This window comes from Falco cherrug, chromosome 7 (genome assembly GCF_023634085.1).
Source record: "Falco cherrug isolate bFalChe1 chromosome 7, bFalChe1.pri, whole genome shotgun sequence".
NCBI lineage: Eukaryota > Metazoa > Chordata > Aves > Falconiformes > Falconidae > Falco > Falco cherrug.
The window spans coordinates 1960121-1987720 of record NC_073703.1 but is presented as its reverse complement, the minus strand read 5'-3'; the positions used below and the strand labels follow the sequence as shown (position 1 = coordinate 1987720).

At 56.7% G+C, this 27600-nt stretch overlaps 4 protein-coding genes across 7 annotated transcripts; 3 read left to right on the top strand and 1 right to left on the bottom strand.

Moving 5' to 3' along the window:
• Positions 1–185: 185 nt before the first annotated feature.
• On the bottom strand, positions 186–9213 carry PML (PML nuclear body scaffold). Its single transcript, XM_027802818.2, has 10 exons — positions 9119–9213; positions 8299–8399; positions 6943–7510; positions 5954–6531; positions 5462–5514; positions 4872–4952; positions 4566–4782; positions 3842–3894; positions 1067–1223; positions 186–978 (listed from the first exon to the last, which is right to left on the bottom strand). The coding sequence occupies exons 1-10, from the start codon at positions 9211–9213 to the stop codon at positions 404–406; spliced, it is 2478 nt and encodes an 825-aa protein (XP_027658619.2). The 3' UTR covers positions 186–403.
• Positions 9214–9401: 188 nt separating this feature from the next.
• STOML1 (stomatin like 1) lies at positions 9402–14670 on the top strand. Of its 3 annotated transcripts, none has more exons than XM_055715933.1 (7): positions 9402–9786; positions 9986–10092; positions 10237–10386; positions 10976–11089; positions 11906–12134; positions 12755–12970; positions 13671–14670. In XM_055715933.1, exons 1-7 carry the CDS (start codon positions 9621–9623, stop codon positions 13871–13873), a joined length of 1185 nt encoding a protein of 394 aa, XP_055571908.1. In that variant the 5' UTR covers positions 9402–9620; the 3' UTR covers positions 13874–14670. The 3 variants fall into 3 exon arrangements, with proteins under 3 accessions (XP_055571908.1, XP_027658620.1, XP_005437562.2); XM_027802819.2 differs by having other exon boundaries at positions 10886–11089; positions 12755–12894; XM_005437505.3 differs by having other exon boundaries at positions 10886–11089.
• Positions 14671–15673: 1003 nt separating this feature from the next.
• LOC102050681 (protein PML-like) lies at positions 15674–20801 on the top strand. Of its 2 annotated transcripts, none has more exons than XR_008733133.1 (4): positions 15674–15815; positions 16475–16944; positions 17889–19601; positions 19691–19828. XR_008733133.1 is itself a non-coding variant. In XM_055715931.1 (4 exons), exons 1-4 carry the CDS (start codon positions 15795–15797, stop codon positions 20512–20514), a joined length of 1893 nt encoding a protein of 630 aa, XP_055571906.1. In that variant the 5' UTR covers positions 15674–15794; the 3' UTR covers positions 20515–20801. The 2 variants fall into 2 exon arrangements, 1 of the variants encoding a protein (XP_055571906.1); XM_055715931.1 differs by having other exon boundaries at positions 17889–18466; positions 19691–20801.
• A 142-nt stretch (positions 20802–20943) lies between these two features.
• LOC102050849 (zona pellucida sperm-binding protein 3-like) lies at positions 20944–25627 on the top strand. Its single transcript, XM_055715932.1, has 9 exons — positions 20944–22052; positions 22921–23039; positions 23114–23217; positions 23443–23620; positions 23713–23833; positions 24231–24322; positions 24505–24647; positions 24922–25011; positions 25103–25627. The coding sequence occupies exons 1-9, from the start codon at positions 21657–21659 to the stop codon at positions 25210–25212; spliced, it is 1353 nt and encodes a 450-aa protein (XP_055571907.1). The 5' UTR covers positions 20944–21656; the 3' UTR covers positions 25213–25627.
• The last annotated feature ends 1973 nt before the right edge of the window (positions 25628–27600 follow it).

Below are 27600 nucleotides of genomic sequence, written 5' to 3'. Positions count from 1 at the left end.
TCACACAGCCCCGGCTGGGGCCACCGGGGGCCACCTCTGCCTCTCGCCGGGGGCCAAATCCAGGCTGCGGGGGTTTGGGGAGGGGGGGCAAGGTACCTGCTGCTGCCCGGGCAGGGCGAACAGCGCTCCGAGCATCTCTCCTCCCACCTGACCGGGGAAAAAAAGGAGGGGTAGGGATGCCCCGATGAATTATGTTGGCCTGCGCTGTGTAATTTATTTTATAAAGATATTAATTTGGGTGATTTCTTCCCCCTAGAACTGACCCAGGGTCCTGAACCTTTTAAGCCCTGTGCTGGCAGCAGAGAGGGTCTGCGAGTCCTGTTTGGCACCACCACGAGCATCCCTGCATCCCTGGTGCATTTGGCCTGAGACCTGGCCAGCTCAGCTCACCCCACAGTTGCGCTCACGCCTCTTCCAGCTCCCAGAGGATGAGGTTGCGCTGGGCCAGGATCTTGGCCGCCCTCCTGGTGAGCAGCTTCTCCCGCACCAGGGGCTGCAGGGTGGTGTAGCTCTGCAGGTTGCAGTGGGTGAACATCATCCCCACATCAGCGCAGGCAGGGAGCTCCAGGGCTCCCCAAAGCTCCTGCAAGGCCTTGGCTGTGGCCAGCGTGCTGTCCTTGTTGAGATGCTGCTGCAGGTGCCTTCTCATCAGGTTTTTCAGGTCATAGGAAGATGCCTTGGGCAGCTTTTCTTTGATCAAGGACAACATATCCACGTAACCACCCACTATGTGGCAGAATTCCACTTTCATGCCCGTGGCATCCAGGGCTTTAAAGAGAGCGGGCATCTCCAGTGCCCAGAAGTTATAGATGACGAGGATGGGCCTGGGGAGTGGGGAGAGGTACCAGAGGAGGTGTTGAATCCCCTCCTCCATGGTGACGCCCTGGGAAAGCAGCGTCAGCACCGACTCTGGCGTCTGAATCAGTGCCTTGAAGGTGTGCTCTCCATTTGCTGCTGCCACCTCCGTGATGTGGTGGGCTGCAGAGGGGAAAGGATCAAGCTGGAGTAAGTATCTGGGGGTGCCCCGCTCTGCCCTGCCCCCAGCCCCAGGAAAGGCAATGCTCACTTTTCTGGTCAAGCTTCAAGCTGAAGAACACTAAGGTGTTCAGCTCCGACCTGTCGTCCCAGGGGCTGGTGGGGCCAGTGTTGTGTTGGGGTGAGGTGCTGCTCCCAGACCATGTGGGACTGGAGGACTTCTTGATGTCCTTGAGCTTTCTGGAAGCCTGCAAGAGATTGGACAAGGGGGCCAAGTCCCCTCTGCTTGCTTGGACTTGGCTGGGAAGGCATGTGGAGCACCCTTGGGTGCACCATTGGCAATGGGTAAGGTCCTGGTTATGCACAATGTCATGAAACTCAGTGTCTGATGTCCTGGCACTGCCAGGATGGGTTGGGTGTGTGCTGTACCTCAGGACTGTGCTAGCCAAGGGGAGCCCTGTTGAGAGCCCAAAACCAGGGTCTGGACTAAGTGGGCAAGAGCAGAGCCCTGAATGAAGCTCATCCTAAGCAGGCGGGGGCCAGAGGGACACAACACGCAGGTCCTGGGACTTGTCCCTTTCTGCACATCTCATGTGGATGCAGCTCATGCAGGGACATAAACGTGGCTGAGCAACCTCACCATGTGAGATACTGCTAGATCTGAAGATCTGGTTGGTGTCTAGAGGAAAAGAGGACTAAATCAGGCCAGGAGGAGGTTCGGTGCCTCTCCAGGCTCAGCAGATCCAGTGCCTACAGTGGTGCTTCCCAAGGGTGAGTAAAAGCAGCCACACCAACCATCCCCTGCCTAGCCTCAGCAGGGGTGGGCATCCACAGCAAATAACTCCCTACGGGAAGAGCAGGACAGCAAAGTATTCAAGAGGCTCCCAAGCTGGGTTTCCTCCCTCCTTCACCCAGGGACACCCTGCAGTGATGGGGTGTCCACCTCCCTCTGCACCAGCACTTTGCATCTTCCCCTGCAGTCCAGAAGTGGCGGAAACATGGCTGGACCGATGTCTGCAGGCACTAAGCGCTCCTCAGCTCACGGGACATGGGGTTGCTTAAATGCCTATGGGCTTCCTCTGTCTGGGAAGGGACAGGAGAAGGATGGTACCAGTGGCGGAGTGGTGGCAGCGCCCTGTGTCCCCCTCTCCTGGTTGTGCCCAGAATGACCCATCTGGCCCGAAGGGAGTTAGATGAACCAAACTCAGCAACAAAATGTGATCACAGATGCTCTTGTTACCCAAACCAGCAACAAGCAAATTGAATTTCTATGCAAAAAGGTTTTATTGAAGGGTTAAGCAGAGGGAAAAGGTGTGGGATTTGAGGGGAAGAAATTAATCCGTGCAGAGACACACGCTTGTAGCACCGTGGTGGCCGTGGGCAATGGAACCGGGCAGAGCCAGATGCTGGCGATGCTCTTGTGGCTTCAGCTCAGTGTGCAGAGTGTGACAGTCCCCAGGTGACCCCACAAAGGTTCCTCCCCAGCACCAAAATCTCCTTTTAAATGTCTGAGCCTCTAGACAGGTGCTCAGCCCTTGCCCTCCACACCCTGAAGGCTGCAGCTTCCCTGGGCTGCATCCTGCCGCCTCATCCCACTTTTTTCTCACTCTGCTGATATTCCTTCACTGCCCACTGCCCCTTTTCCAGGCTTTAAGCCATTTTTTCCCAGTTCTCAAGGTTGCGCTTTCCTAGTGCCCAGCACCAGACTATCGATGAGATGTTTATACCCCTGGGACATCTAATTTTCCAGCCTACACCTTTGCTACACCCTTAAATCCACATCATACCAGGGGACACCCGATCCACACAGGGATTTCTCACAGCAAGCCGCTAACATCCCCAAAAGCTCCAGCCCTGGGATTTTTTGGCAGTAAGAGGGAGTGGGAACAGGGTTTCAGCCCCACAACTCTTTTTTTCCACCCCCCCTCTGTTACAGATTAATCAGAAAAGCAAAGAAAAACAGAAAAGGAAAAACTGAATAAGTCAGCAGCAGGTTGGGATTTAATCTGGGAACAGCTTTATTGAAGAGTAAGAAGAGCTTCTGCACTAGTTCATACAAAAAAAGGGGGCTGCTAACCCCTCATTAAGCCAGTGCTGGAAAACCAACTCCACCCAGCTCCCAAATCAGATGTGCTTGCCTCCCTTTCCAAAGAGATCCCCTGCCCTTGCTGGTGATGGAGGATCTCAGCAGGGGTTCCATGCCCTTGGTTCATCTAACCACCTCAGCCAGGGCCATTTGGTTGCAACACACCAGTTTGCAGCATCAGTGCCGTGAAATGTCATCGTAGGGAGCTTGGAAATGTCACTTGGGGGGTGCTCAGATGGTCCCTACCTGCCCTGGTGCCTCCCGGGAGCTTCTCAACCTGTGTAGGCACAGGATTGATGAGCTCCGCGAGCACAGATGCTCATTCAACTTGCAAACTTGATTTTTATATGAAAATTGATATTTTTTTTAAGCTGAGAACAGCCTTCCCAGTGAGATGGAAAGGAAGAGGCCATAAGGACCTACTCAAAAGGGTTGTCTTGGGTGATCAACTGGTGTGGAATCCCACCTCAGAGCAAATCAGATTTGGGTTTGCTGCCTGTGAGAGGGGACCCTGGCTGCTCCAGAACACCAGGTGATACCAGCAAAAGTCTTAGTCCAGGAGAACTAGATTTGGGATGGCCCAGATGCCCACCCACCTGGTAGCAACTGAAGGGGAAGAGAAAGCCATAAGCAAGTCTCTGGCTGATGCTGGGAAGGCAGAAGGCTCAGGTCTGAGCACAGCTGGAGAAAAGGGAAGGCATCCCAGAGACGATGGGGTGCAGCTGCCTCTTCTGCCTGCAGTGTGGCTCAGCAAGGAGGAAGGTCTGGCATTACACTCACCACCGTATCTTCCTCGCTGTCCTCTGAGCTGCAGATGATAATGCTGGTGTCTTCTGTGGAAGGAACAGGAGGGTGTTGAAGCTTCAAGACCGTGATTTTGGATCATGCCGGTCTTCCCATGGGAAGACTGATCTCATCTCCTGATTTTTGCAGCAGAGGACAAATGCTTCTACCAGGACCATGAACTACGCAGCCCTTGGTTACATCCCAAGGTGGGCGCAACCTCTCAACTGCTGTTTCACCCCATGGGCCCTGTACTAGCCCTTCCAGAAGATGCATTTCATCCTCCCTCCTGTTTGCAGAGCTGAGCTCAGGACATCTCATTGAGGGATGCTGCAGCAGGCTGGAGTGGGGCTGGGTGAACTCAGGGAAGAAAATGTGTTTTGTGAAAAATGGTAGTGTTTTCTGCTCCAGAATCCAGAGCTCCTGGAGCAGGTGGCAGGGGAGTCTCTCTGCACACTTACCCTGCTGCAGTTTTTTGGCTTGTTTTTTGGCTACCTTGGAGGAAGGGCATGGAGCTAGATGGAGCATCCACACCCACGCCTGAGCATTGCTCTCATTTTTACCCCCTGGCACCCAGCTCCCACCCTCTGCTTCTTCGACCCAGGGGAAGTTGGCCAAGGCTCTGAGTGCATGGGGGTGCCCAGAGGTTGGGAGAGATAGGGCATCCCATAAGTGTGGGGGGAAATGGGGTAATGAGGAGGGCCACGTCCCTGGTCCTCACCTGCATCATCAGCATGCCTGCTGGTGGCAGGGATGCTGCCACGGTTTTGGCTCGATGTAGAGGTGCTGGGCCCACTTCTGTCATCCCACTGGTGTGAACTGGGATCACTGGGGTCTGGCATGTTGTTGCACTCCAGCTTCAATAGCTTGGGTGAGATTGGGCTGCCCGTTCCCACACAATGTGACCTCCGCTTGGGCCATGTGGTGACAGGGGGAGCCTGGAGAGAAGAGAGTGCAGGGGATGTAAGGTGCTGGGGTGGCAACTCCTAGTCCCCAATGGCTCCTGCCTGGCTGGGGCAGTTCTTACCGGGTTTGTAAGTGTCTCCTCAAGGTTGATGGTGAAGGTGGGTAAGACAGTCTGGTTCTGAGGCTGCACCAGCTCCTCTTCCTGCAGACAGAGTGCGGACCAGCGTTAGGGTGAATGTTGAGACCACCGACCTCTCTGCAGGGCTGGGGTGTCCCCCAGCAGCAGGCAGAGCCAGTGGAGGGGGGCAGAAACATGCTCAGCAGGGGGGAAACTGAGATACATCCTAGCCCTGTGGCTTGGCTCAGTGTTTGTGCTTAAGCTGAGGGTGTTTGGCAGTGCTACAGCCAGGGGAGGCTACAATTTTCCCTGCTGAAATTGAGGGATGGAGCAGCAGGCTCAGAGAAGCGGGATGGGGTAGAAGCACACTTGCGTGGTGGAAAATGATGTCTACAAAGCATGTTCTCTGCCCAGGCAGAAACATCCCTGCAGGCATGTTGTTGATGAAGAAATGGGAGTGATGGGTTGGGGAGGGGAAGGCAGACCCTTGAGAAAGGTTTGCAAAGGTCAGAGGAGGGGGGGATCCACATTTCAGCTGATGCAGGAGCCCTCCCTGCATGGCAGTGCACCAGGACAAAAGATGGATATCTCACCAGGTTGTTCTCCTGGGCCACCTCAACCACAGGGACAGATGGAGAGATAGTGCCTGCAATGGAGAGAACAGGGTTGCAATTCTGAATCAGAGGCTCCAGAGCTCCCACCCAGTCCCAGCAGACGCTGAGCTGGGAAAAACCTGCTCAGCAGGTGCATCAAGGAAGGGGCAGCTCTGGTCTCCTTTCCCTTTCCCAGTCCTTTGGGGTGGGATGACCCAAGGAGTTTAAGATCTCTGGGACCCAGAAGTCAGCATCACCAGAGCCTGTCAGAATTGTGGGAGACCAAAAAGGAACTCTGGCCATATAAGCAAAGGAGCAAATGCTCGCCCCAGTGGAAATAAGCACTTTACAAGAGTGAGTCTTGGCTCACCTTGCTGGAGGGAGATGGCTCTAAACCCTGCACGACCCAGAGCTGGGCGATGGCTTTCTGAGCTGGTCCAACTCCTGACTGCCTGTGGGATGGGTGGATCCATCCCCCTGGCAAGTCCTCACCTGGGTGCCCTGTGACACGCTCCACCAGCGCCTGCAGCCTGGCTTTGCACTCGCTCAAGTCCCTGGGCTGTGCTCGGTCCCCAGCCGCTGGCAGCTGCAGTCGCTGCAGCTCCTCCAGCGAGCCCTTGATGAAGGGCTGCATGTCCATCACCTCCTGCTCCGTGGCATAGAGCCTCATCTTCTCCACCAGCTGCTCGCCTGCCTCCATCCGCTGCAGCACCCCCTCCACGCGCTGCAGCTCCCTCATCAGCTCCCGCCGGCCCTGCTCCTGCCGCGCCTCCACCAGCCCCAGCAGCTCCTCTTCCTCCCGTCGGATCAGCCGCACCAGCTGCTCCACGCGCTGCTGGATCAGCTCCCGCATCTCCCGCTCTGCCTCCTCCAGCCGGGCGGCCTCATCCTGCAGCGCCACGTAGGTGGCCTCAAAGCCACTTCTCTTCTGCCTCAGCTCCTGGCTGATGGTGCCCAGCTCCTCCTGCCTGCGCTGGGTCTCACTGCGGATGTCGCAGAAGGAGGCATGCTGGCTGTCCAGCAGCGCGCAGATGCAGCACAGCGCCTTCTCACACGTCTTGCAGTAGATGCTGGAAGGAAATGGGAGCATCCTTCAAAGCTGGTACATGAGCAGAGGGAGAAAAGCATTTCCACTGTGCTGGGCATGATTCTCCCTCCCCAGGTGACAGCAGAGGAGTTTAACATGAGAGGAAACTGAGGCATGGGACAGGAAAGGGCTTTGCCTCATGTCACCAGCTGCGGGTGTGGGTATGAAGCTGGGTGTTCAACCTACCTTTGCTCCCTTCCCTCCTCCTGGGGACCTGCCAGCCCCTATCATACTCTGCTCCTGGCCAGGATCTCACTGGGATTGCAATGGTCGCTCTCCAAAGGCAGGTGATAAAACCCCCTTGTCTCTGCCTTCCTGGCAGAGTTGGTCCTGGAGCAGCAGCCCCAGAGCCCTTGGTGCAGGATGGGATCCAGGGACAAGGCACCACTCTCACCTGGAGATGTAGCCCTGGTCAGCGTGACTGGGATTGGAGCACAAGAGGTTGCAGGACTTTCTGGTGTCTTCCAGGAACTGATGGGCTGACTCAGCACAAAGCTCCTCCACCCTCCTGGCCTTGTGGCTCCTCTTCTTGAAGAACCACTGGTGGTCATCAAAGCACTTGGTGCAGAGGAACTCCTCACACTCACAGCACCACACCACCGCTGCTTCCCCCCGGCACCGGCTGCAACTCGGGCCACTGCTGTTACTCATCTTCTTGTAGATGCTGAGCCTGGCCTGCAGGTTGGTGAAGAGCAGGTTGTCCATGTCGGGGATGCCGCTGGCCTGCGGGATGGCCGTGCAGCACTTGGGGCACTGCCCGATGGGCTTGTTCTCACTCAGGCAACCGAGGCAAAAGGTGTGGAGGCAGGTGAGGAGCTTGAGGTTGGGCGATTCCTGCTGGCAGCCCTCGCAGAGGATGAACTGGAAGTCGTCCTCCACCTTGGAAGGGTGGGCTGGAGGGGAGCACGGGGGTGTACCCGGCTGCGGTTCAATCTCCGTGGGGGCAGTGGCACCGTCTCCATCTAGGTGGGATGTGGGAGAAAGACCCCATTGGAGCACATGAAAAAGAGGAGGATGGCAAGCTCAGTTTCCTCCGTGGGGGCCATGTAGGCCACCCCTGGGCAGTCCGCTTCACCCACGAGTCCAAAGGGAAGCGATAAGTGAGCCACAGGGTGGGTGACTGGCTCCTCACCCTCCCTCCTGCTGAGGGCAGATGGGTGGCAGCACCCCGGCAAGGAAAAGCATTCTCTTCCGGGGATTCTCTGCTGGCTGCAAAGGGTTGTGCTCCCTCCTGCCCTCAGTGTGGGACCCTTGGAGGCTCACGTCCCCCCTCCCAAAACTCTTTCCCTTTGGGGGATTTTGGATTTCAGAGCTGGAGGATGAGAGGGCGATGACACAAAGCTGCAAAGCGACGTTTCCTTCACTTTGCTGTCAGTTCCCTCCCCTGCCCCGAGAGCAGGGGAGGGCAAAGGGGGGGGCCTGGCGACGGTCCCCCCGGGCTCCTGCAAAACCTCCCGGGCAGCACCAGGATGCTGGCACCAGCCACCAGTCCCCAGAGGTGCCCCCTCCCCATCCCTCGCCCCCTCAGACCTCCCCCAGCCCAGCAGCACGGGCAGGAGGTCCCCGAATAAAGCAGGGGACCCTCCGCCTTACTCCTCCCCACACCCATGCGATGGGTTTGCACCCTAAAAAGTAACACCCCCCACCCAAACAGGCAATCCCCGCGGCTCCCTTTCGGGGGAGGCAGGGCCAGACTTTGCCCCCCTCCCCGTCCCGCCTCTCCCTCCCGAAAGGCGGCGACCCCCGTTACCTGCCGGAGGTCCGGGGCTGGGCGGCCGGGGGGCGGCGGGGCTGTCGGGCATGCGAGCGGCGTGGCCGCGCGGCACTCCACGCAGCTTTCGTTTCTCCAGCCTGACAAAGGGAGGAAGAGGAGGAGCTGGCGGGAAGAGGTGGGGAAGGCAGGGGGGTTCCCACTCCCTTCCCTGCCTTCCCTCTGCCCTGGGGCAGGGGAGGAAACTTCGCCGGGAGGGGGCACGCAGGCACCGGGGGGCGCTTGGCTTGGCACCGGGGATGCAGGCACCGGCGGCGGGGATGCTGGTACTGGGGGGATGCTGGTACAGGGGGGATACAGGTACCAGGGGGATGCAGGTACCGGGGAGATGCAGGTACCAGGGGGATGCTGGTACAGGGGGGATGCTGGTGCCAGGGTAGGGGGGGAAAGGTGGCAAAGCTCTGCTTCAGCTGCTAGATAGGACCCCCGAGCTGTGCTAGGGTGCATGTCTGGGTGCTGGCTCGGCTGCAAGGGCAGCTGCTGTGTCTGGGGCAGGGTCTCAGGCCCTCGCTTCAGCCAAGGGGGCTTTAAAACTGCCCTCTTGCCAACCCCCATCCCCTACAGTGCTGCTCTGGGCTGCTCTTTGCGCTCCACTACCCTTTGCATGCCAGTGAGAGGGAGTGGGAGGGTTTTGGCACGGTAAGAAGGCCATGCTGGAGCAGGAATTGCTGGGAAAAATACCTCTCCTGCTGCCCTGTGGGGCTGGGTACCCTCTGGAGCCCCCCAAGGTGAATGTGCAATGGAGGATGCCATGCCTGGCAGAGCAGTTCCTGGGCAAGGCCTCTCTAGGAAAACTCACCCAGCCGTGGGCCGTGAACCATGAGCCGTTTTGTTTCGTCCCTGTGCCGTCAGCAGCCACATGACAAGCGGACCAGGAAGCACAAGTGGCTGCATCCTTCCCCGCCAGCATCCTCGCTGCGTCTCCGGTCCCCACGGCCACAGGGCTGGTGGTGGGGACACCCCAGGGGTATCTCCCAGCTCCAGGGGGCTGCGAAGCAGAGGGCAGCTACGGGGCTGCAGCTTTTGTCTCCCAGCTCAGAGGGTTGCTGGGAGGATATGAAGACCCCAGCCCCCCAGCCTGGGTGAGACCCCCGCAAGGAACCCCCCCGAAGGATTGGATTTCTTCTAGCAAGCATCCTTTGTGATCCAGTGGCACATCAGGACAGGGAGGTTTGTGGGCAGCTGGGCAGGGACGTTGGATCAGGGCAGGGACAGGCAGAAGCCGTGCTGGGCACAGAGGTGGCTGAAATGGCAGCGGGAAGGTGGCCTTAGAGGGCTCTGAACACCGGGAGCAGGACCCCATGCAAGGCACCAGCACCATGTTCAGTCGGTCAGGATACCAGGCCCTTCCCTTGGGAGACTTTGACCGCTTCCAGCAGTCCAGCATCGGGCTCTATGGTGCCCAAAAGGGCTTCTTCTCCTTCGGATCCAAGGAAGACTCTCTGGGACCGGCCAGGAATACCACAGGTGAGTCCCAGCCTTAGAGGGGAGTTGCTGCCTTCCTCCCTTTTGCCACTGTTGCTGTAGGTGCCGTGCTGGCTGGGTGCCCCCCATGCTGTTGTCTTCCCTGGGATACAGGGTACATGGGGGGAGAGGCTTGGATGGGGGTTCACGGGCAGGGCAGGGGGTTTTGGAGCAGGTACATCCCTCTTTCATCCCCTTGCAGACACCTCCCAGGGCTGGCTGTCCTGGATCTGCCATGGGATTATCACATCCTTGGTCTTCTTGCTGATGGTTGTCACCTTCCCCATCTCAGGATGGTTTGCCTTGAAGGTAAGGGAAGAAAGCAGGTGAGAAGGGGGATGACAGCCCATCCTCCATGGCAGGGACTGTTCCCAGCTCCCCTTGCTGGCATAGCTCCTGGCACTACAGGATCCAGGGTTTTGCTTCTGCCCTGGTCTGAACTTCCCGTTCCAGATCGTGCCCACCTACGAGCGAATGATCATCTTCCGCCTGGGCCGCATCCGGGCGCCACAGGGACCCGGCGTGGTCCTGCTGCTGCCCTTCATCGATCACTGGCAGCGAGTGGATCTGAGGACGAGGGCCTTCAATGTGCCCCCCTGCAAGGTGAGCTGGCTTGGGCCTCAGGGCAGGATGGAGAGGCATCCCTGAAATACCCAGAGCAGGTGGATTTTGGGATGGTTTGACCCTTGGTGCTGTGCAGGGACCCAACTTTCAGTTCCTCCGTCATCACGGCGAGGTGAGGGGAGTTGTAACTGGTGCTGGGAAGCCAGAGTCCTCACCTGCCTGAGCTGAAAAGCTCCTCTGGACTTTGCACACCTTGCTCAATGGGTGTTCCTGGCTGGAGACCTCTCAAAAACATCAATCCCTATCCTTCCCAGATGTCATTCAATAACAGCCCTGTGCTAGAAACTGTCCTCACCATTCAGTCTAGTTTAATCTAATTATTTGGGTTGGTTTTGTTCCTAATAACCCTCTTAATAAAGAGATCTAGGGCTGGTTGCCAGCTGGGAAAGAAGTGAATGCTTTTGCTCCCAGGCTCTAAGCAGAAGGGTTGGGCCATGGGGTAGAGAGAGGAAGAGATCGTGACTCCCCTCTGCCTCAGCTGACCTCCAAGGATGGGGCAGTCATCTCCATGGGTGCCGACGTCCAATTCCGGGTGTGGGACCCCGTGTTGTCTGTCATGATGGTGAAGGACCTCATCGCAGCCACCCGGATGATGGCACAGAACGCCATGACCAAGACCTTGGTAAAGAAGAGCCTCCGTGAGATCCAGGTGGAGAAGCTGAGGATCGGGGAGCAGTTGCTGGTGAGGACTGCCCCAGCCCTGTGCAGAACCCCCTTAGGTCCCTCGAACCCTTGGGGTCTTGGTGTGGAAGTAACAGTAAGGGAAAGATGGAGCTGCTGAAAGTCCATCTGACCATGGACCTGGCTAGGGAAGGGAGCTGGGAAAATGTGGTGGTTAGCGAGGAGCAGATACCTTCAGCCTGTGGATCTCTGGAGCTTATCTCTAAGGACTTTGGCCACACAGAAAAGCCCATGTGTTGTTAGCACATTTGACCTCCATATCTCCACCAGGAAAATGACTGGGGGGGGGCTGCAAACTGGAAAAGGCTTTTGGGGAGAAAAGCAGGACAGGTCAGTGGCAGAGAGGGGATAAGTAATACCCACGGTCGATGCGGGCCAGGCCAAGATCTTGTGGGTTGAATGCCTACAAAAGATGATGTAAAAAGAGGCTGGAGGGATATACTGGTATGTCCAGCATGGTTTGGAGGCCAGCCATGCTGCCCGGTGGAGCACCACACCAGGCCATGTTGCTCAGGGGGGAGAAAGGAAGGAGGCCAGCCTGGGAGAGAGCCATGGAAAGGGGAACAAGACAGACCTGTCCTCCCTGTCCCGACCTCCTCCAGGCTGGGAGAGCAAGTAGAGGAGCAGGGTTGAATGTGAGCGTGGAGGAGGTGGACTGCTGAGCCTGGTCCAACACTCCACATCTAAAGCTGGTGGGTAGCAGAAGTGTAAGCTCTGGGATGCCCACGGTTGGGGGTGCTATGGTGGGTGGTCACCATAGCCATACCCAACTCTGCCTGGGCTGCTAACGCCTCTCCCTTTCTTCTCGGCTCTGCAGCTGGAGATTAACAACATGACCAAGTCCTGGGGCCTAGAGGTGGACCGGGTGGAGCTGAGCATGGAGGCTGTGCTGCAGCCACCCCGGGAGAACCTGGTGGGCCCTCTGGCCACCATGCCACCCGTGCCTGGGCTGGAGGGGCTGGATGGCACCATTCAGCAGCTGGCTGCCCATCTCTTCAGCAGCACCCTGGCTCTGGCAGGCAGTGGGACCAATGCTCCAGAGGCAGGTAACAAATCCAGGGCCACTGCTGGGCGATGTCCATCACGCCTGATGACCTTTTTGTGCACTGGCTGTTTGACAGAGGAGTCAAAGTCTGGGAGATATCACAGTCCTATGAGCACAGCACAAATAGTCTGGCAGGGGGGAGGAGAGAGGACCGCTTTGGGCACAGATCCATACAGCACATGGCACAACACAACCTTTCTAACAAGACACCAGTGGTGGGATGGGGGAGGGTGGGACCCGATCTGCAGGAGCCTGGGCTCAAGACCAGCTCAGATCTCAGCATTTCCATCAGTCAAACCCAAGCCTGAGCTTGCTGAGAGAGTCACACCTGAGGAGAACACGGATCTTTTCCCAGAAACCCTGAACAGTTTGTGCTCTGCTATTTCTTTCAGGGTTAATCTTCCAACCCCCAGTAGCAGGGGGAGAGTAACCCATGGCAGGCAGAGGAGCAGGTGTAGGAACTGGCAAAATCAGTTGTCCTCTTCTGGCTTAGCTGGAAACTTGCTGGATGAGTGGGTTTTTTTGCTCTGGAGACCTTTTCTGGTGGGTCCATGCAGACCAGCAAAGCTCACCACCCGAAGGTGTCTCCTCAACCCACTTCTGTCCCGTTGTGCCCTGCAGATAGTGTGGAGACAGTGAATGAGGTGGAGCCTCCCACCGCTCCCCTCCTCACGACCCCGAGCAGTGCCTGGAGGAAGCCCAGTGCAGATGAGCTGTTCTCAGCAGTGGAGCCTGTCCTCTCTGAGGCCCTGGTCAACCAGGTGGGAGCATCCTACCAGGTCAACATCATCCTGCCCAGCGGCGCCCAGAGCACCTACTTCATAGACCTCTCCTCAGGTCACCACTCTTTGGGGTTGTTGTGTTGGAGGTGGGAGGGTGTTTTGTGCATGTGTCCCCTTTGCATGCTGTGAACCCCACCGGGCTTGGTGGTAGCTGGTCCCAATCCAAGCCCATCTGGCAGCTCCATGAAAGGCACCCCCCAGAGTCCATCAGCTGAGCACTGAACTTTGGTGTCCATGGCCTTGAGTCTGTGCTCCCTGGAAGTCCGAAGTATAACTTGGTTTGGGTTAAACCCATGAATTTTCCTTCAGAGAGTGTTGATAGAAAATTGGCAGCCAGGTCTGCTCATGGCTGGCCAAGTGGGATGGCTCAGCGACCTTAGGGTTTGTTGGCTCTCACATGCCACCAGCCCAAGGGGGTAGTGATGGAGGGACATGCATGGGCAGTGCCTTGGGCCACTGCTATGCTGGAAGATGTTCCCCCATCCCCCTCATGGTTGCTGATGGTTTTCTTGGTGGCCATGGCAAAAGTACAGGGCTTGGAGGTGGACCACTGTAACAGGGCATTGGCAGAGCAATACAAAGGAAATTTATCTCCTTAAGGAGTAAGGACCCCTGTCCCCACAATCCCCCTGCCAGGCCCTTACTGTCATCTGGCCCAACTCAATCCTTATGAAATGGTGGGGGGAAGTGCTGACAGGCAAGGCTGGGTCGTGAAGCACCCTGTTTCTCCCTCTCCCACCCATTGTGTCCTATAGGCAGCGGGTGGGCTGGCCGCAGCATGCCTGAGGGCAGCCCCGACGTCATTCTGGAGGTGGCAGAGAAAGACCTGCAGGACCTCTTCTTAGGTGACCTGCGCCCCTTGAGTGCCTACATGAGCGGGAGGCTGCAGGTGAAAGGTGACCTGCATCTGGCCCTGAAGCTGGAGGAGCTCGTCAAGGCGATGAAGCAGCGTAGATAGAGCATGCGTGTGGTTGTGTGTCTGTGTGCATGTGTCTTTGTAGGTGTGCGAAGGCGGGGGTACACATAGAGGTGTTGTGCAGTGGGGGCCTTGCCCTGCTGGACCTCCTGCTGCCCTCCCTGTGGAGGCTGCAGGAACTGGGTGAAGACCTGAGCAGGGAAACTGAGGCTGAGCTCCGTTGCCTGTCCTTGTCCTTGGCTTTACCTCCCCTGCCCATCCTTCTCTTATGATGTTACGGGATGGGAACCAGTTGGTACCCCAGCATGTGCCAGTTTGCTCTCAGGCCCCATGGCCAGTGTGCCACCAGGGCACGGGGCGATGTCCTGATGCCCTGACAACAGGCTGCATGGCCAGGCATCTCAGACTGGAAGGGACATGAGCTGAGCAGAATGGATAGAGAAGAGCATGGGGACACTGTGTCCAAGGACGGTAGTCATGGGCTGGGGTGGGCAGCCAAAGCGGGGCACGAGGGCTGGCTGGACCAGGCTGGGATGCCACCAGCGGGCTGGAGTTGGGGTCCAGCATGGCACTGATAATGGGATACTGGCACTTATAGGGAAGGAGCAGAGATGGCATTTTGGGGAACGACCTGTCTGGAGGTACCTGAGCCTTCCCGACACATTGGTTTGTAATAAGTGATTGCGCTTATTTGTGCTTCAAAGTGCTTTTGCATGCGTGCTGTGAGGTCTGTCCACGGGGGTGTGTGGACTGTATATAGCCATATATAGATATTTATTTATTTTGTAAGCTTCCTTTCTATCAACTTTTGATGGACAATAAACCTGGTCTGCAGCCTTGGGCAAGATGAGCTGATGACTTATGCAGGCAGCCGGGGCTGCACCCCTCGGTGCCTCAGTTTCTCCAAGGGACCCTAGGGTGCTGTGTAAAGAGGCCATGTGCTGGTCAGGGCATGGGAGCTGCTGCCAGTCAAGGAGGCTGTGTGGTGGGACTCCATCTCACCATACGGTCGTGACGAACACATGAAGTCCTGCGGTGGCGAGGAAGCGTTGCCAGGATGCGGCATGGCTTCTCCAGGGATGCTCAGCTCCCCAACAGCACCCAGCACCCCAAGGGTTAAAAGGTCTTGGAGCTCCAAGCAGCTTTACCAGCCCCCAGGATGTTTTGCTGGGACAAGCCCACTGGTCTTGCTGGCCTAGCAAGGGGCAAGGGGGAGGCAGGGGCAAGGAGAACTGAAATGTCTCCAGAATTGAAGTGTTTGGAATTGAAATATTTCACGGGTGAAATCAGGCCAAGCCTGGGGCTGGGTGCCACCAGCCTAGGCTAAGCTTTAGAGATCCTACAGGGATGAAAAGCCCCGAGGAGAGGTGGCAGTAGTGCCCCACCGTGCCCTCTCCCTTTGGGGATGCCGGGCTAGGGGAACCCCAAGTGCTCCTGGTGGTTCCCGTTCATGGTGGTCCCCATGGTGCAGGGGGTACCGATGCCCTGCAGGAAGGAGGGAAGGAGGGCCAGATACAGCCCCCCCAGGACAAAGAGGGATGTGGAGAGCGTCTCCAAGGCGGGGGATGGTCCCTGAAGCCCCCCCTCCCAGAAGGGTGCAGACGGATAGGGTGGTCGCAGCAGCAGAGACCCCTTGCACAGCCCCCCCGGAGCCGGGCAGGGCACTGCGCCCTGCAATACATGTCCTGGGAGATGCTCTTCCTTGGGGAAATGCCTTTGGTGTTTTTTTTTGGGGGGGAGGGGGCTGTTCTTGGGGTCTCCTCCCAGTTTCCTCGCTGCTGGATGGCCGGGAGGAGCTGGGGGTGTAACCGGGGCTGGGAGCGGGCTCTGCGCAGCGCGCCCCCCCCCCCCCCCCCCCGAAGGAGGAGTCAACGGCAGCACCGAAGAAACCGAAAGTGCCGGCGGCAGCGCGGGCAGGGGGGCTCGAGGGGGGTCCGTGGGGCCCTGCCCTGCCCGCCCCGCCATGGCCGGCAGCGGCTCCCGGGTGAGCGCTGGGGGGTGCGGGCGGTGGGCTCCGGCCCTGGGAGGGGGGGTCCGGGCCACCAGGAAGTCCCCGGTCCCAAGGCGTGGCCCTTTTTTTTTTGGGGGGGGGGGGGCGCGATGGGATTAAGAGTTTTGGGGTGTTCCCCACCTCCTCGGGTTGGTGGGTGGCAGGGAGAGGAGAGATGGTCCCCAATGCAGCCACCCCACCCCAAGCCCTGCAAAAGCACAGATACAGGAGGGAGGAAGGCTGGAGGCCAGAGGGATGGGCTGAGCGAGGGGGGGGGCGGCGCATGGCTGGGTCATGGCCCCCACCCTGCCAGGCTGTCATCCTGGGGTCTTTAGAAGCTTCCTCCGTGCCCCATCCTCTGCGCTGCCCCCTGCAGCCCTCCCTAGCCCCATAGCCAGGGGACCGTCTGTTCCCTCTTTGCTAGAAAGGGATACGCTCAGCAGGGCCCCATCTGTCCTACCTGACCACCGTCCCACCTGACCACGCTGCACGGGCCATAGCTGCCCTGCTTACGGGGCCTGAGTATCACTGGTGGGAACTGGTTGCTCCAAGTAGGGTTTGCAGGTCACCTCCCCCTCCAAGATGTCATTTCAGAAGCTCTTAAAAACACACCCCAGCACTCATTCCTCTTCCTCTGTTCCTCCCTCCACAAGCTCCTAGAGGATGACTTCCAGTTCATCTTCTGCGAGGGCTGCCAGCAGGAATCGCCCAGCCTCAAGCTCCTCACCTGCCTCCACACCTTTTGCCTCAGTTGCCTGAGCAAAAACAAGCCTGTCAGGCAGTGCCCCAAGTGCTGCATGGCCATCCCGCAGGCCAGCGTCATGGACAACCTGCTCTTCACCAACCTGCAGGCCAGGCTCAAGGTCTACAAGAAGATCATGGATGGAGCTGACTTCTTCTGCAACAACTGCAAGAGAGCCGGTGAGTTCTGGTGCTCCGAGTGCCAGGAGTTTCTCTGCACCCAGTGCTTTGAGGCCCACCAGCACTACCTGAAGAGGGAAAGCCATGAAGCCAAGAGGGTGATTGACATCAGGGCAGGGTCTGCTAAGGACTTCCTCAAGGCTGCCAGGAAGACTGGTAACTTGTCCTGCTCCAACCCGACCCACAAGAACCAGACTGTAAGGTAGGTCTAAGGAGGTCTGTCTCCAATGCGTGTGGTTTCTTGTCACAAATATCTTTGTCCTCGTTCATGATGGTACTGAACAGCATGTTCTCCACTGCCCTGATTGGCACCATGTCATGCAGAAGATGGGTGGGAAGTAGTGACTGGTGGGCTCTAGGGCATGGAGGGAGGGTTTGGATGAAGCCAGGTTTGAGGTGATGACAGGAGAGGGTAGAATGAGGGAGAGGAGTGCATGGAGTTCTCCTTGCTGGGGTAAGGAGGGTGAGGTTGATGGAGCTTAGCAAGAAGAAGACCTTGCTGTGATAGGCAGCAGAGTGTTTTGCTGATGGTACTAGACCATCTTGGAGAGGATTTGGGGAATAACATGGGTGCAATGCAGGACAAGATTTAACTGGGTAAGTCCAAGAAAGAGGGGAAGAGGCAACATCATCCATGGAGGCCAGCACTGCTGCTAGCCACGATGGCCCAGATGCAACCCCTCCCTGGTTGTCCCTGATGTTCCTGGCCCACCACTTGCCAGGGCTACCAAGACTTACATGAGAGATGATGTTCTCCACTCCCCACTTGTTATATTCTTGCCTTAGGCATCTTATGGAGATAAGGTACTCTTTGGTCTTATGTTTTTATACATAACCCCAAGAGGCGCTCATAGAAGGGCAGAGAGCTCATTTCTTCACTGCCCGTGTGGTACATGGAGAAGTGTCTACCATAACATTTGCACAGTCACGACAGTGACTTTCACCAGCCCAGCAGATGAGCAGAAACCCCATGGAGACAGTGAACCAATGTGTTTTTTTGCAGTTGGGAGAGTATAAAACCAAATGCCCGTCCCAAACTTGGTGGTGACTTAAATTCAATGAATGAACTAATTTGCAATTTGATAAATGAATGAATTGCAAAGTGCATGGTCTAAATTACCGCTTTACTTGTGCTTGGCCTTACAGCATCTACTGCAAGAAGTGCTGCAAGCCTATGTGCTGCATCTGCGCGCTGCTGGACAGCCAGCATGCCTCCTTCTGCGACATCCGCAGTGAGACCCAGCGCAGGCAGGAGGAGCTGGGCACCATCAGCCAGGAGCTGAGGCAGAAGAGAAGTGGCTTTGAGGCCACCTACGTGGCGCTGCAGGATGAGGCCGCCTGGCTGGAGGAGGCAGAGCGGGAGATGCGGGAGCTGATCCAGCAGCGCGTGGAGCAGCTGGTGCGGCTGATCCGACGGGAGGAAGAGGAGCTGCTGGGGCTGGTGGAGGCGCGGCAGGAGCAGGGCCGGCGGGAGCTGATGAGGGAGCTGCAGCGCGTGGAGGGGGTGCTGCAGCGGATGGAGGCAGGCGAGCAGCTGGTGGAGAAGATGAGGCTCTATGCCACGGAGCAGGAGGTGATGGACATGCAGCCCTTCATCAAGGGCTCGCTGGAGGAGCTGCAGCGACTGCAGCTGCCAGCGGCTGGGGACCGAGCACAGCCCAGGAACCTCGCTGAGTGCAGAGCCAGGCTGCAGGCGCTGGTGGAGCGTGTCACGGGGCACCCAGGTGAGGAGGCACTTTGCCAGGTGGGCTGGGGAAGGGGGGACTGAAAAGAGAGTTGAAGGTTATATCCCTGGTTAGACCATGTTCTCCACGAGGTTGAGGTCTCCTTCCACATGGTGACTTGATGGACCTGTGCCTCCAGCATTTGCTCATGTGGTGAGCACACTCCAACCTCCCCCAAGGATGGCTGGGTGTTGCTGTGTCCATCATTCCCAAAGCAATGCTTGTCTCATGCCCTTGTGGGGTACAGCGGTCCCCCAAATGCAGTGGTGCTGGGAGGGAACATGGTGAATCACTTGGGATGGAGCCATGCCATGGGTTGAAAGACAAAGGAGGTGAGTGGCACCTGGAGATGGGGTGCGTGGATCAGGGGCTTGCTGAGGCTGGTGTTCACAAGGAGGAAGCAGGTGGAAGGGTTGGATCAACCACACATCCTCTCTGAGAAATGTTTGTGTGGGTGACATGTGCCGGTCCCTCAGGGGTCATAACCATCCTCCAGGCCTTAGTGTCCTGCCACTCACTGACCACTTCTGCTCCTCACATCTCTAGCCAGTTTGTCTTTGCTCAGCGCCTTTGTCCACAACCGCCTGGGGCAATTCCCCTTTCTGGTTGTTGATTACCGCCTTGGGACTTGGGACGGCTACCCAACCAGGAAGGTGAGACGTTCCCCCAGAGCACTTCCCCCAGAGCACTCCCCGACAGCGATGGCAAGAGGTCCATGACCACTGCTAGGTTTGCCCAGGTCTTCTCCCAGCTCTTCAGCAGAAGCACTGTGGTGGAGATGGTGGTGGTTTGGCAATGGTGAAGGCCTTGGCATCTGTGCTGCGTGCAGGGACAGGTTTGGTCAGAAGGTGGTAGTGTCCTTCCAGAAAATAGGGGAGGGGGGGAAGAAATGGGAGGAAGAGGCTTTATGGGGTCTTCTGCTCCGTCCCCCTGCTGCTGTGTTCAGATCTGGGCTATGACCAGTGTTCTCCTTGGCCCTATGTGGCCATCCACCACTGAGCTCCCCAGGGCAAGCTCATGGGCTATGGATGATCCATAGAAGAGCCCAAGGGGTAGGGGTGATGCCCTGGATGGAGCTTGGGGTTTCCTGGAGAGGAGCTGCCTCCCACCCCACACCTTCCATCTCCATCACATGGTAAGTATTGTCCCTCCATCTCCCCTCTCCACCGCACCAAGGCTGGGAGGACCCTCTGAGCCCTGATTCTTCCCTTCTGTTTCCTTCAGCCCCCCTCCCCACAACAGGTACCTCTGCTCCCCAGCATGACTCCCCATCTGAGGATGAGATCACCCTGATCCATGACCTTGAGCCTCCCAGGGAGCAGTGCCAACCACATGGAGGTCTCCCCATGGGGCTGCCTGCCCACCGCCAGCCCTGTGTCCCTGCGTCAGACCCATCTGGTGGCAGAGGAGACATGTGTCCAGGCCAGAAAGGGGATATGCCCCTCACCCAACCCACTCCTCCAGCCCTTCTGATGCAGAGGGATGAAGAAGCAGAGGAAGACTCGGGATCAGCCCACGGCAACACTGTGTCTCTTCTCAGGAGCATTCAGGACTCTCTGGCCTCCCTGCAGGAAGGTTTTGGTGGCTGGGCCAGGTCCAACATGCAGCAGGTGGACAAGTTCCTGAAGATCAGCGATCGCCTCCTGCAATCTCAGCACAAGGCAAACAAGCACCTGGTGTCCATGACCCAGGAGGTCCAAGCCATGTCCCACTCCCTGGCCACCATTGCCTCTGCTGTGGGACCCTTGCTGCAGCCCACGGCCAGCACATGGGACCCCCCTACCACAGATGACTGGCCATCGCTGCCCTCCAACATGATGGAGTTATTCCCTCCCAGCACTCTGCAGAAGCATGAACTGCTGGTCCCAGCAGCTGCCACGGCCCCTTCCCCCAGCAGACCCCCTTCTGCTTCCCCCCCTGCCAGCCCAACACACTCAAAGACCCCCAGCCCAGCCTCCAAGGGAGAATGCCCCAAATCAAGGCACCCCACCAGGGGCAAGCGTGGTGGGAAGCCCAGCACCAGACTTCAGAAGCAGAGGAAGAAGTGAGGGTCTGCAAACCAGAACATTTGCCTGGACTGCAGCCACTTGGAAACCCCTTTAAAGGTCCCAGTGGAGGACTTGCAGGGTGATTCAGCTGGGTCAGCCTGCCCCAGTCCACTCCTTCTGGGGACCATGGAGGAGACAACCTGCTGCTGCATCATCCCAGGAAGGGATGGACTACCCACCATGAGGACCATTTTGCCCCAGGTCTAATAATTCTAATAATTTGTAAGAATAATGATTATGTATAATACCTAATAGCTTTAATATTATCACTGATAATGATTATTCTATTAATTATTTTACTGCCAGTCATTTCAGCACCACTCCTGCCCAGGAAGCTGGTGGCTGTTCAGGAAACTGGTTCCTGTTCAGGAAACGGTTAAACAGCCACGTGTGCACAAGCGTTTTCCACCCTTTTGCTGAAATCCCAGGAAGCACAAGGAAACACAAGGAAACAGGGGTGACCATGTCAGTGTGGATGCCACCATGCAGAGTCTGGTCCTGCAGGACCAGGGATGTGGTTCAGGCCAACCCATGGGGATCTCCTCCACGAACCTCCCTTTTCCTTTTATCCTGATTCGAATTTAAGTTTCCGCTTCTTCCTCAAAAAAAAATCAGCTTTTGCTTGGTAGTGAAGAGTCCCCTGCACCCTGGAAATGCCCCGTTGCCCTTGATGTGAGCAGCTCCATGAGAACCATCAGCACCTTTGAGGAGCTGGGGACAAGGACAAGTTTGAGCACATGAAGAGTAGGTTCCTTGGGAAAGTGTCACCTCCACACCATCCCCCAGCTGCAGAAGGGCCCCATGATCTAGAGGTGGGACATATGGTCTGGAGGTGGGACACATCTCTGGATCTTACAGAGCTGGCTGGTACCTTAAACAGGAGGAAAAAAAGCAGTTGGCTGCACATCAAACTCATCACCTCTCCCAGAGGGAGACCTCCCAAGGGACCCAGTCCAGCACCTCGTTAGCTCATTAGAGCCCACCAGGATGGGTTCCCCAGGGAACTGAGTGCTCTCAGCTGTTGCCAACTGCCTTTATGGGAAGTGTGCCGCTCACCTGGGTTAGGAGCAGCTGTGGGAGATGTGGGCTATAAAAGGTCCCTGGGCAGCAGTTGCTCCTTGTGCTGGACCCTGGTAGGCAGGATGAAGTCTGGAAGCAGCCTGGGGTTTGCTCTTTTCTGCTGGGTTTTTGGGGAGGTGGTTTCTTACAACCCCTGGGGCTTCTTTAGAGGGGAGGCAGAGCTATGGCGGTATGGAGGGGATCTTTCCTTGGGACAGCCCCGTGCTTTCTCCCAGCCCTGGGCATGGGTGGATGTGTCCCAGCTCCAGGCTGTGGCCCCGCTGCACCCCGTGGCTGTGCAGTGCCAGGAGGCGCAGGTGGTGGTCACGGTGCACAGGGACCTCTTTGGTACGGGGCGGCTGGTCAGGGCTGTGGAGCTGACCCTGGGCTCGGCTGGCTGCCTGCCTGTGGCCCCGAGTGCTGCTGAGGGCACCGTGACCTTCGTGGCTGGACTGCACGAGTGTGGCAGCACCCTTAAGGTAAGGCCTGGGGGGGGGGGGGGGGGCAGCATTCCTGGGGGGGGGGGCTGCCTCTTGGCTTGCACCTTGGTGCCTTGGGGTGCTGACTGGCAGGGTGTCGCGGTGTAGTTGGGCTCAGGGAAAGGCTCCTAAGCCTTCCCTGGAGGCTGAACATCTCAGTCTGCTTTTCAGGGGCAGCAGGAGCTTTGCTGGGGGTTGTGTGAGGCGGGAAGGGTAGGCAAGAGGCAGAGAAATTTTTTCCTGATGAATACAAAAGTATCTAAATCTTCCAGGACTACTTAAGCTGGTGCTGCCACCTCCAGGGTGGAGCCCAGAGGAGCTGATGCTGGGAGCCGCTGCACCAAGCCAGCAGTGGATGCTCACCTCGGGAGGCACCCGAGTGCTCCTACTGCTGCTGGGGTGTAGTGTGAAGCTGCCTGTCACAGAGAACTGAAATTTGAAGTGATCTCTCCCCTAGGACAGGCTTGGGCTCAGGAGGGTGAGCAAGTGACCCCCCCACCGCCATACTCCAGCCAGCAGATATCTTCATTAAATCCCCCTGAGCAGAAGTCATCCTCTGTCCTGGAGGGCAGACCTTCTTGTCTGTTGTTCTGGGGTACAGGAACTAGAAGAAAAAAAAAAAATTAGCTTGAACACCTCTGTGCGCAGCTCGGCTGAGCAGAGGCAGTCCTGGGAAAGGCTGGAGCAGCTTCCTAGTCCTGAGCATCCCTGCAGCAGGCTGAGCACCGCTCCCCTGTCTCCACTACAGATGCTGATGGCCAGAAGAAATATCTCAGCACTCTGTGTCCAGGCTTAAATGTGCTGCTCTGTGTGTGGCTGAAAGAACAGGGCTCTTAATGACCGGGTAATGTGTCTTGTCTTTCCCCAGGTGACCCCTGATGCTCTAGTGTACAGCACGAGCTTAAATTACAATCCAGTTTCTGCTGGCAACCCTGTCATCATCCGCACCAGCCCTGCCATGGTTCCAATTGAGTGCCATTACCCAAGGTGAGCTGATGTGCAGGGATACGGAGCAAACCCCCCTCCTGCCCCAGAATTTAACTATGGGCATCTCTCCCCAGGAGGGACAATGTGAGCAGCTATGGTGTGAAGCCCACCTGGGCACCCTTCCACTCCACCCTCTCTTCTGAGGAGAAGCTGTCCTTCTCCCTGCACCTCATGAATGGTAGGTTGTGGGTCAGGGTTGTCCCTGGTGCAGGGCACCCTGGGCTGGCCGTGCTTCCACTAGATGCACAGGTGGTGCTGGTGTTGCCCCAGGGCTTCTGGAGCAGCTGGGATTTGGTACAGTTCTGGGGAGTGCCCTTGGACCTGTTGGGCTTCCCTGGGTGGAAGCAGTGAAGGACAAGCTGGCTTCCCATTCATGAGTACCTGCTGACCTCTCTCCTTCCAGATGACTGGAGTGCTGAGAGAGTCTCCACCATATTTCGGTTGGGAGAGGTCCTCCACTTCCAAGCTGGTGTCAACACTGAGAACCATGCACCTCTGAGGCTCTTTGTGGACAATTGTGTGGCTACCCTGACCCCGGACAGGAGCTCCTCTCCCCAGTATGCTTTCATTGACTTCAGTGGGTAAGAGCTGGCTGTGCCCTTGCTTAGGGGTGCCTTTCTGCATGTTATTGATATCTGACAGTGAGATCCTGCTGGCCTTCGCTTTCGTCTAGGTGCCTGGTGGATGGGCAACTGGATGATGTGACCTCAACTTTTATATCCCCAAGACCCAGGCAAGATGTGCTTCAGTTTGCAGTAGATGCATTCAAGTTTGCAGGAGACTCCCGCAATCTGGTAAATCCTTTCTAAAGCAAGTGGATTCTCTTGTCTTAAATGGAGTTATAGCCTCGCTCTGTTAAGGTTAAGAAAGTTCATGTGGTTTTTTTGTCTAGAGTTACATTCCCAAGGCAACTGCCTCCTAGCAACGTAGGAATGAGGTCACGCTGTATTACTGGTTCTGTGTCATGGCCCTCTGAGCCAAGGATCTTCCTTGGAGACCAGTACTGACACTGGCCAGGACAAGCCCTCCTGATCACCTTCAATAGCTGAATGTTAAGGGGTTTGAAGGAAATGGAGGGGCTTGAGTTGCCCTGGGGAGCTGGTAGTCCCATTGGAGACCACCTTCACGGTGCACAGGAAAGCCATGAAGGTGAAGGACAGCCTAACCCTCTGTTCTGCCGGGCCTCCCCAGATCTACATCACCTGCCACATGAAGGTCTCCCTGGCTGACCAAGCTCCAGACCCTCTGAACAAGGCTTGCTCCTTCAACAAAGCCAGCAGCCTGTGAGTGTTTGAACAGCAGCTTGCCTGGGGGTGAGGGGCTTGGGCTTTGCATTTGGTGTGTCACCTTCTAGGAAGGTGGGGCTGGCCATCTGGGTGGGCGGCTTTTGGCCTCTTCTAGGACATCTCAAAGCACGTGAGGGGTTCCTGCCATAGGGTGGGCTGCTCACCAGGCTGTCTTCTAGCTGGACTCCTGTGGAAGGCACCAGGGATGTCTGCTCCTGCTGTGAGCTGAGGAGCTGTGGCTCAGCCAGGCACTCCAGGAGGCTCTATGCTCCCTCACAATGGCAAGGAGGACGCGTCCGGAGAGAGCTGCCCTCCCAGCTCGGTATGTCTGTGCCCTTTGGGCTCTGTCACCATCACGGATGGAGCTTTGTGCAACCTGGTCTAGCAGAAGGTGTCCTGGCCCATGGCAGGGAGGTTGGAACTAGATGATCTTTAAAGGTCTCTGCCAACCCAAACCATTCTGTGATCATGGTCACTTGCTCAGAGCTGGGTGCCTGGAGCTGCCTTACTACCTGTTGGCTCCTCAGTGCTAGTCCAGGACTTGGGAGAGCTAGGTGTTCAAATAAGCTTGAGTGTTCAAAGGTCCTCCCTTTCAGATTCTGTGATGAAAGAAGCAGATGTTGTGGTTGGACCTCTCTTCATCCACAGCTGGCAGGACCACCCAGTTAGGAGGAAGCCTTCCCCAGGTAGGGTGAACCCAGGGAAGGTGGATGGCTTGTGTGGCAGGTCCTGGCTCTGGCCCATAACCACCCCTTTACTTCTCCTTCCTACATGCAGGTCACTTGTGGATGGTGTTGGGGCTGGCTGCGGTTGCTGGGTTGGCCATCCTGATCATCGGTGTCCTGGGAGCTCTGGCTGTCTGCTGGAAAGCCAGCAACCCTGTCTAAGTCACTGGCTTCAACTTTTCTAGTCTGTCCAAGAAGAGAATAAATGGGAGGACTGTGAGGCTTGGTGGGGAGACAAGTCTTCCTAGAGGTAGACAAATACTAATCTTCATGCTAACTTGTACCTGTGCCTCTTTGCCTCCCTAAACCCAGTTTAGATACCTCATTATGCTGAAGCCCTGTCCTCAGCAGAGCTTTGTACAGTCTTGCACCCCCATGAACTCCTCCCTGAGCACCCAGCTGGGAAGTGATGGGGGAAAAATAGCCACCCAGATGCTCTGTTTTCTTGTCTGTAGAAGCTTGGAGTTGTGTTTAGCCCCAAAACCTTTTACCTTTCTGTGGAGCTACTCGGGTCTGCTCCATGCTGGTAACTCCTTACTCAATAAGCTAAGAGTTTAATAAAACTTTGATCATTCTCCTCCTGCCTAAAGCTGTTTCTGGGAGAGAAATCAGGCTTTGCTGGGTGAGGAAGGGAGCATGACTTGAGGGCTGGTGGGTTGGACTCTTTCTGGGACAGGCAGGAATTCCAGCGCCTGCCCCAAGGACTGTTTACACATAGTTATGTGTAACAGGCCTTGGCTGAAATGTATAAACAGTCCTTGGGGCAGGCACTGGAATTTCTACTCTTGCTGCCCCCTCTTCAGACAGGGACTTTCTGATATGTCGGAGTCACACTTGCACTTTTTCCCCCCCCTCCCAGTGCTGTGAAAATTTGGGCTCTTCTGCTTAGCAGTGTAGCTGTAATGGGGCACAAACATCTTGCCAAAGCAGAGTCCTGCTGCTCACAGTAGCTGGGAGAGGTTCCCGCTTTAGGCAGTGGTGGGAACTGGGTGAACTGAACATCTTGGGATGCAGTGTTTGTTTTCAGAGCTAATTCAGGTGGCTGGGTTCATGGAAAACAGACATGTGAGGCGCTGGGGCTTGCTTGCCGCGTGGCTGTCTCTTGAGCTGGTTTTGCAGGGAGCAGGAGGACTTTAGCAACCTCTTTGCCTGCTCCAGGGGAGCTGGGGCAGTGCTCTTGGCTGTGGGGGGCAGGAAAGTGGTGTCTCATCTTTGGGTGTCATCCAGCACCCTGAAGACCCTCAGCCAGGTGTCCTTTGATAGATGTTGCCTTGCACAGAGGTTCCTTTGGTACAAGGTGCCAAGCTGGACTTGGGAGTTCAGGTCACCTAAACTACTGTCTCAGCCCTTCCTTTGCTGTCAGTTTGGCTGCTCACAGCTCTAAATGCAAATTTTGAGGCCCTCCCTCATAACTAAAAATTAGTTTTGGCTTGGGTCAGGGAGCTGCACACTGAGTTTAGGCTGCAGTGGTCAGTGCAGCTTTTCTCATCCATATAACCTGTTTGTTGCTGGGAATGTTTTGCAGCAAGGTGGGATGTAGGAGCTTCTAAGGGGAATAGCTGGGAGAAGTCTTCACTATCCCCTGGGAGCTGTGAGCTACATGGTTTTGGGGCAGAAGGGAGAGGAAGGGCCATGGAAATGTGCATGGAAGGGGTCTCAGAAGGTCTCCAGTGCAACACTAGATGTGTCAGCCTGGTGCTGGCCTGGCTGAGGATGGCAATGGCTGTGGGGGAAGATTCCCCCAATCCTAGGGCTGCACAACCCTTCGGAGAAGTATTTCCTCGCTCAGCCTGAACCTCCCAGACTGGGAGTTGTGTTGATGTGTTAAATCTTTGCATAACTGATTTCTTCTTGATCAGCATCTTTTCTAGATGCCCAGTACCCTGACCATCCCTTGGCACATGTGTTCTGAGCTGGCACTGTCTCTCCGATGAAAACCCTTCTCCATGCCACTCAGCACAGCTGGCCTGCAGCTATTCAGCCAAAATACTTCTGCTGCCTCCAGGAAGGGAGACATCGGCCAAATCTGGTCTGTAAGGGAGCTGGGGGATGGGGAAACACTGGATTTCCCAAGCAGCCATCCTGCTCTGGCAGCTCCTGCCCTTTCCTGGGCAGCATCCCTGGCTCCAATGAGGCTTAACAGCAGCACTGACTGCGCCATCTGATGAGAGGTTTTTTACTTGAAAGCACATCTCATTTTTCCTTAAAACTTCTTGTTATAAGTCCCCCCCATTGTATGAAAGAGAAAGAGACACAAGGGGTTTGTGCTTGTCCGGTGCCCTGGGACTTTCTGATCTCTGCCTCCTCCAAAAAAAAAACTCACGCTTTTTCCCAACTGTGCTGGTCCATAGCCAATGTGCTGTGCTTAGAATAAAGATGGACAGCTGGTCCTGGCAAGGGCTAAGCTGGGAGCAGAAATCCCCTTTTTCATAGAGAAACACCTCTGCCCTGAGTCGGTGTGTGACCCGTGAGAGGGATTTACTCTCCTGCTGGGATCAAGCCCTGGTACCCAGAGACCCACAACCTAACCCCAGAGCTGGCTCCTGAGCT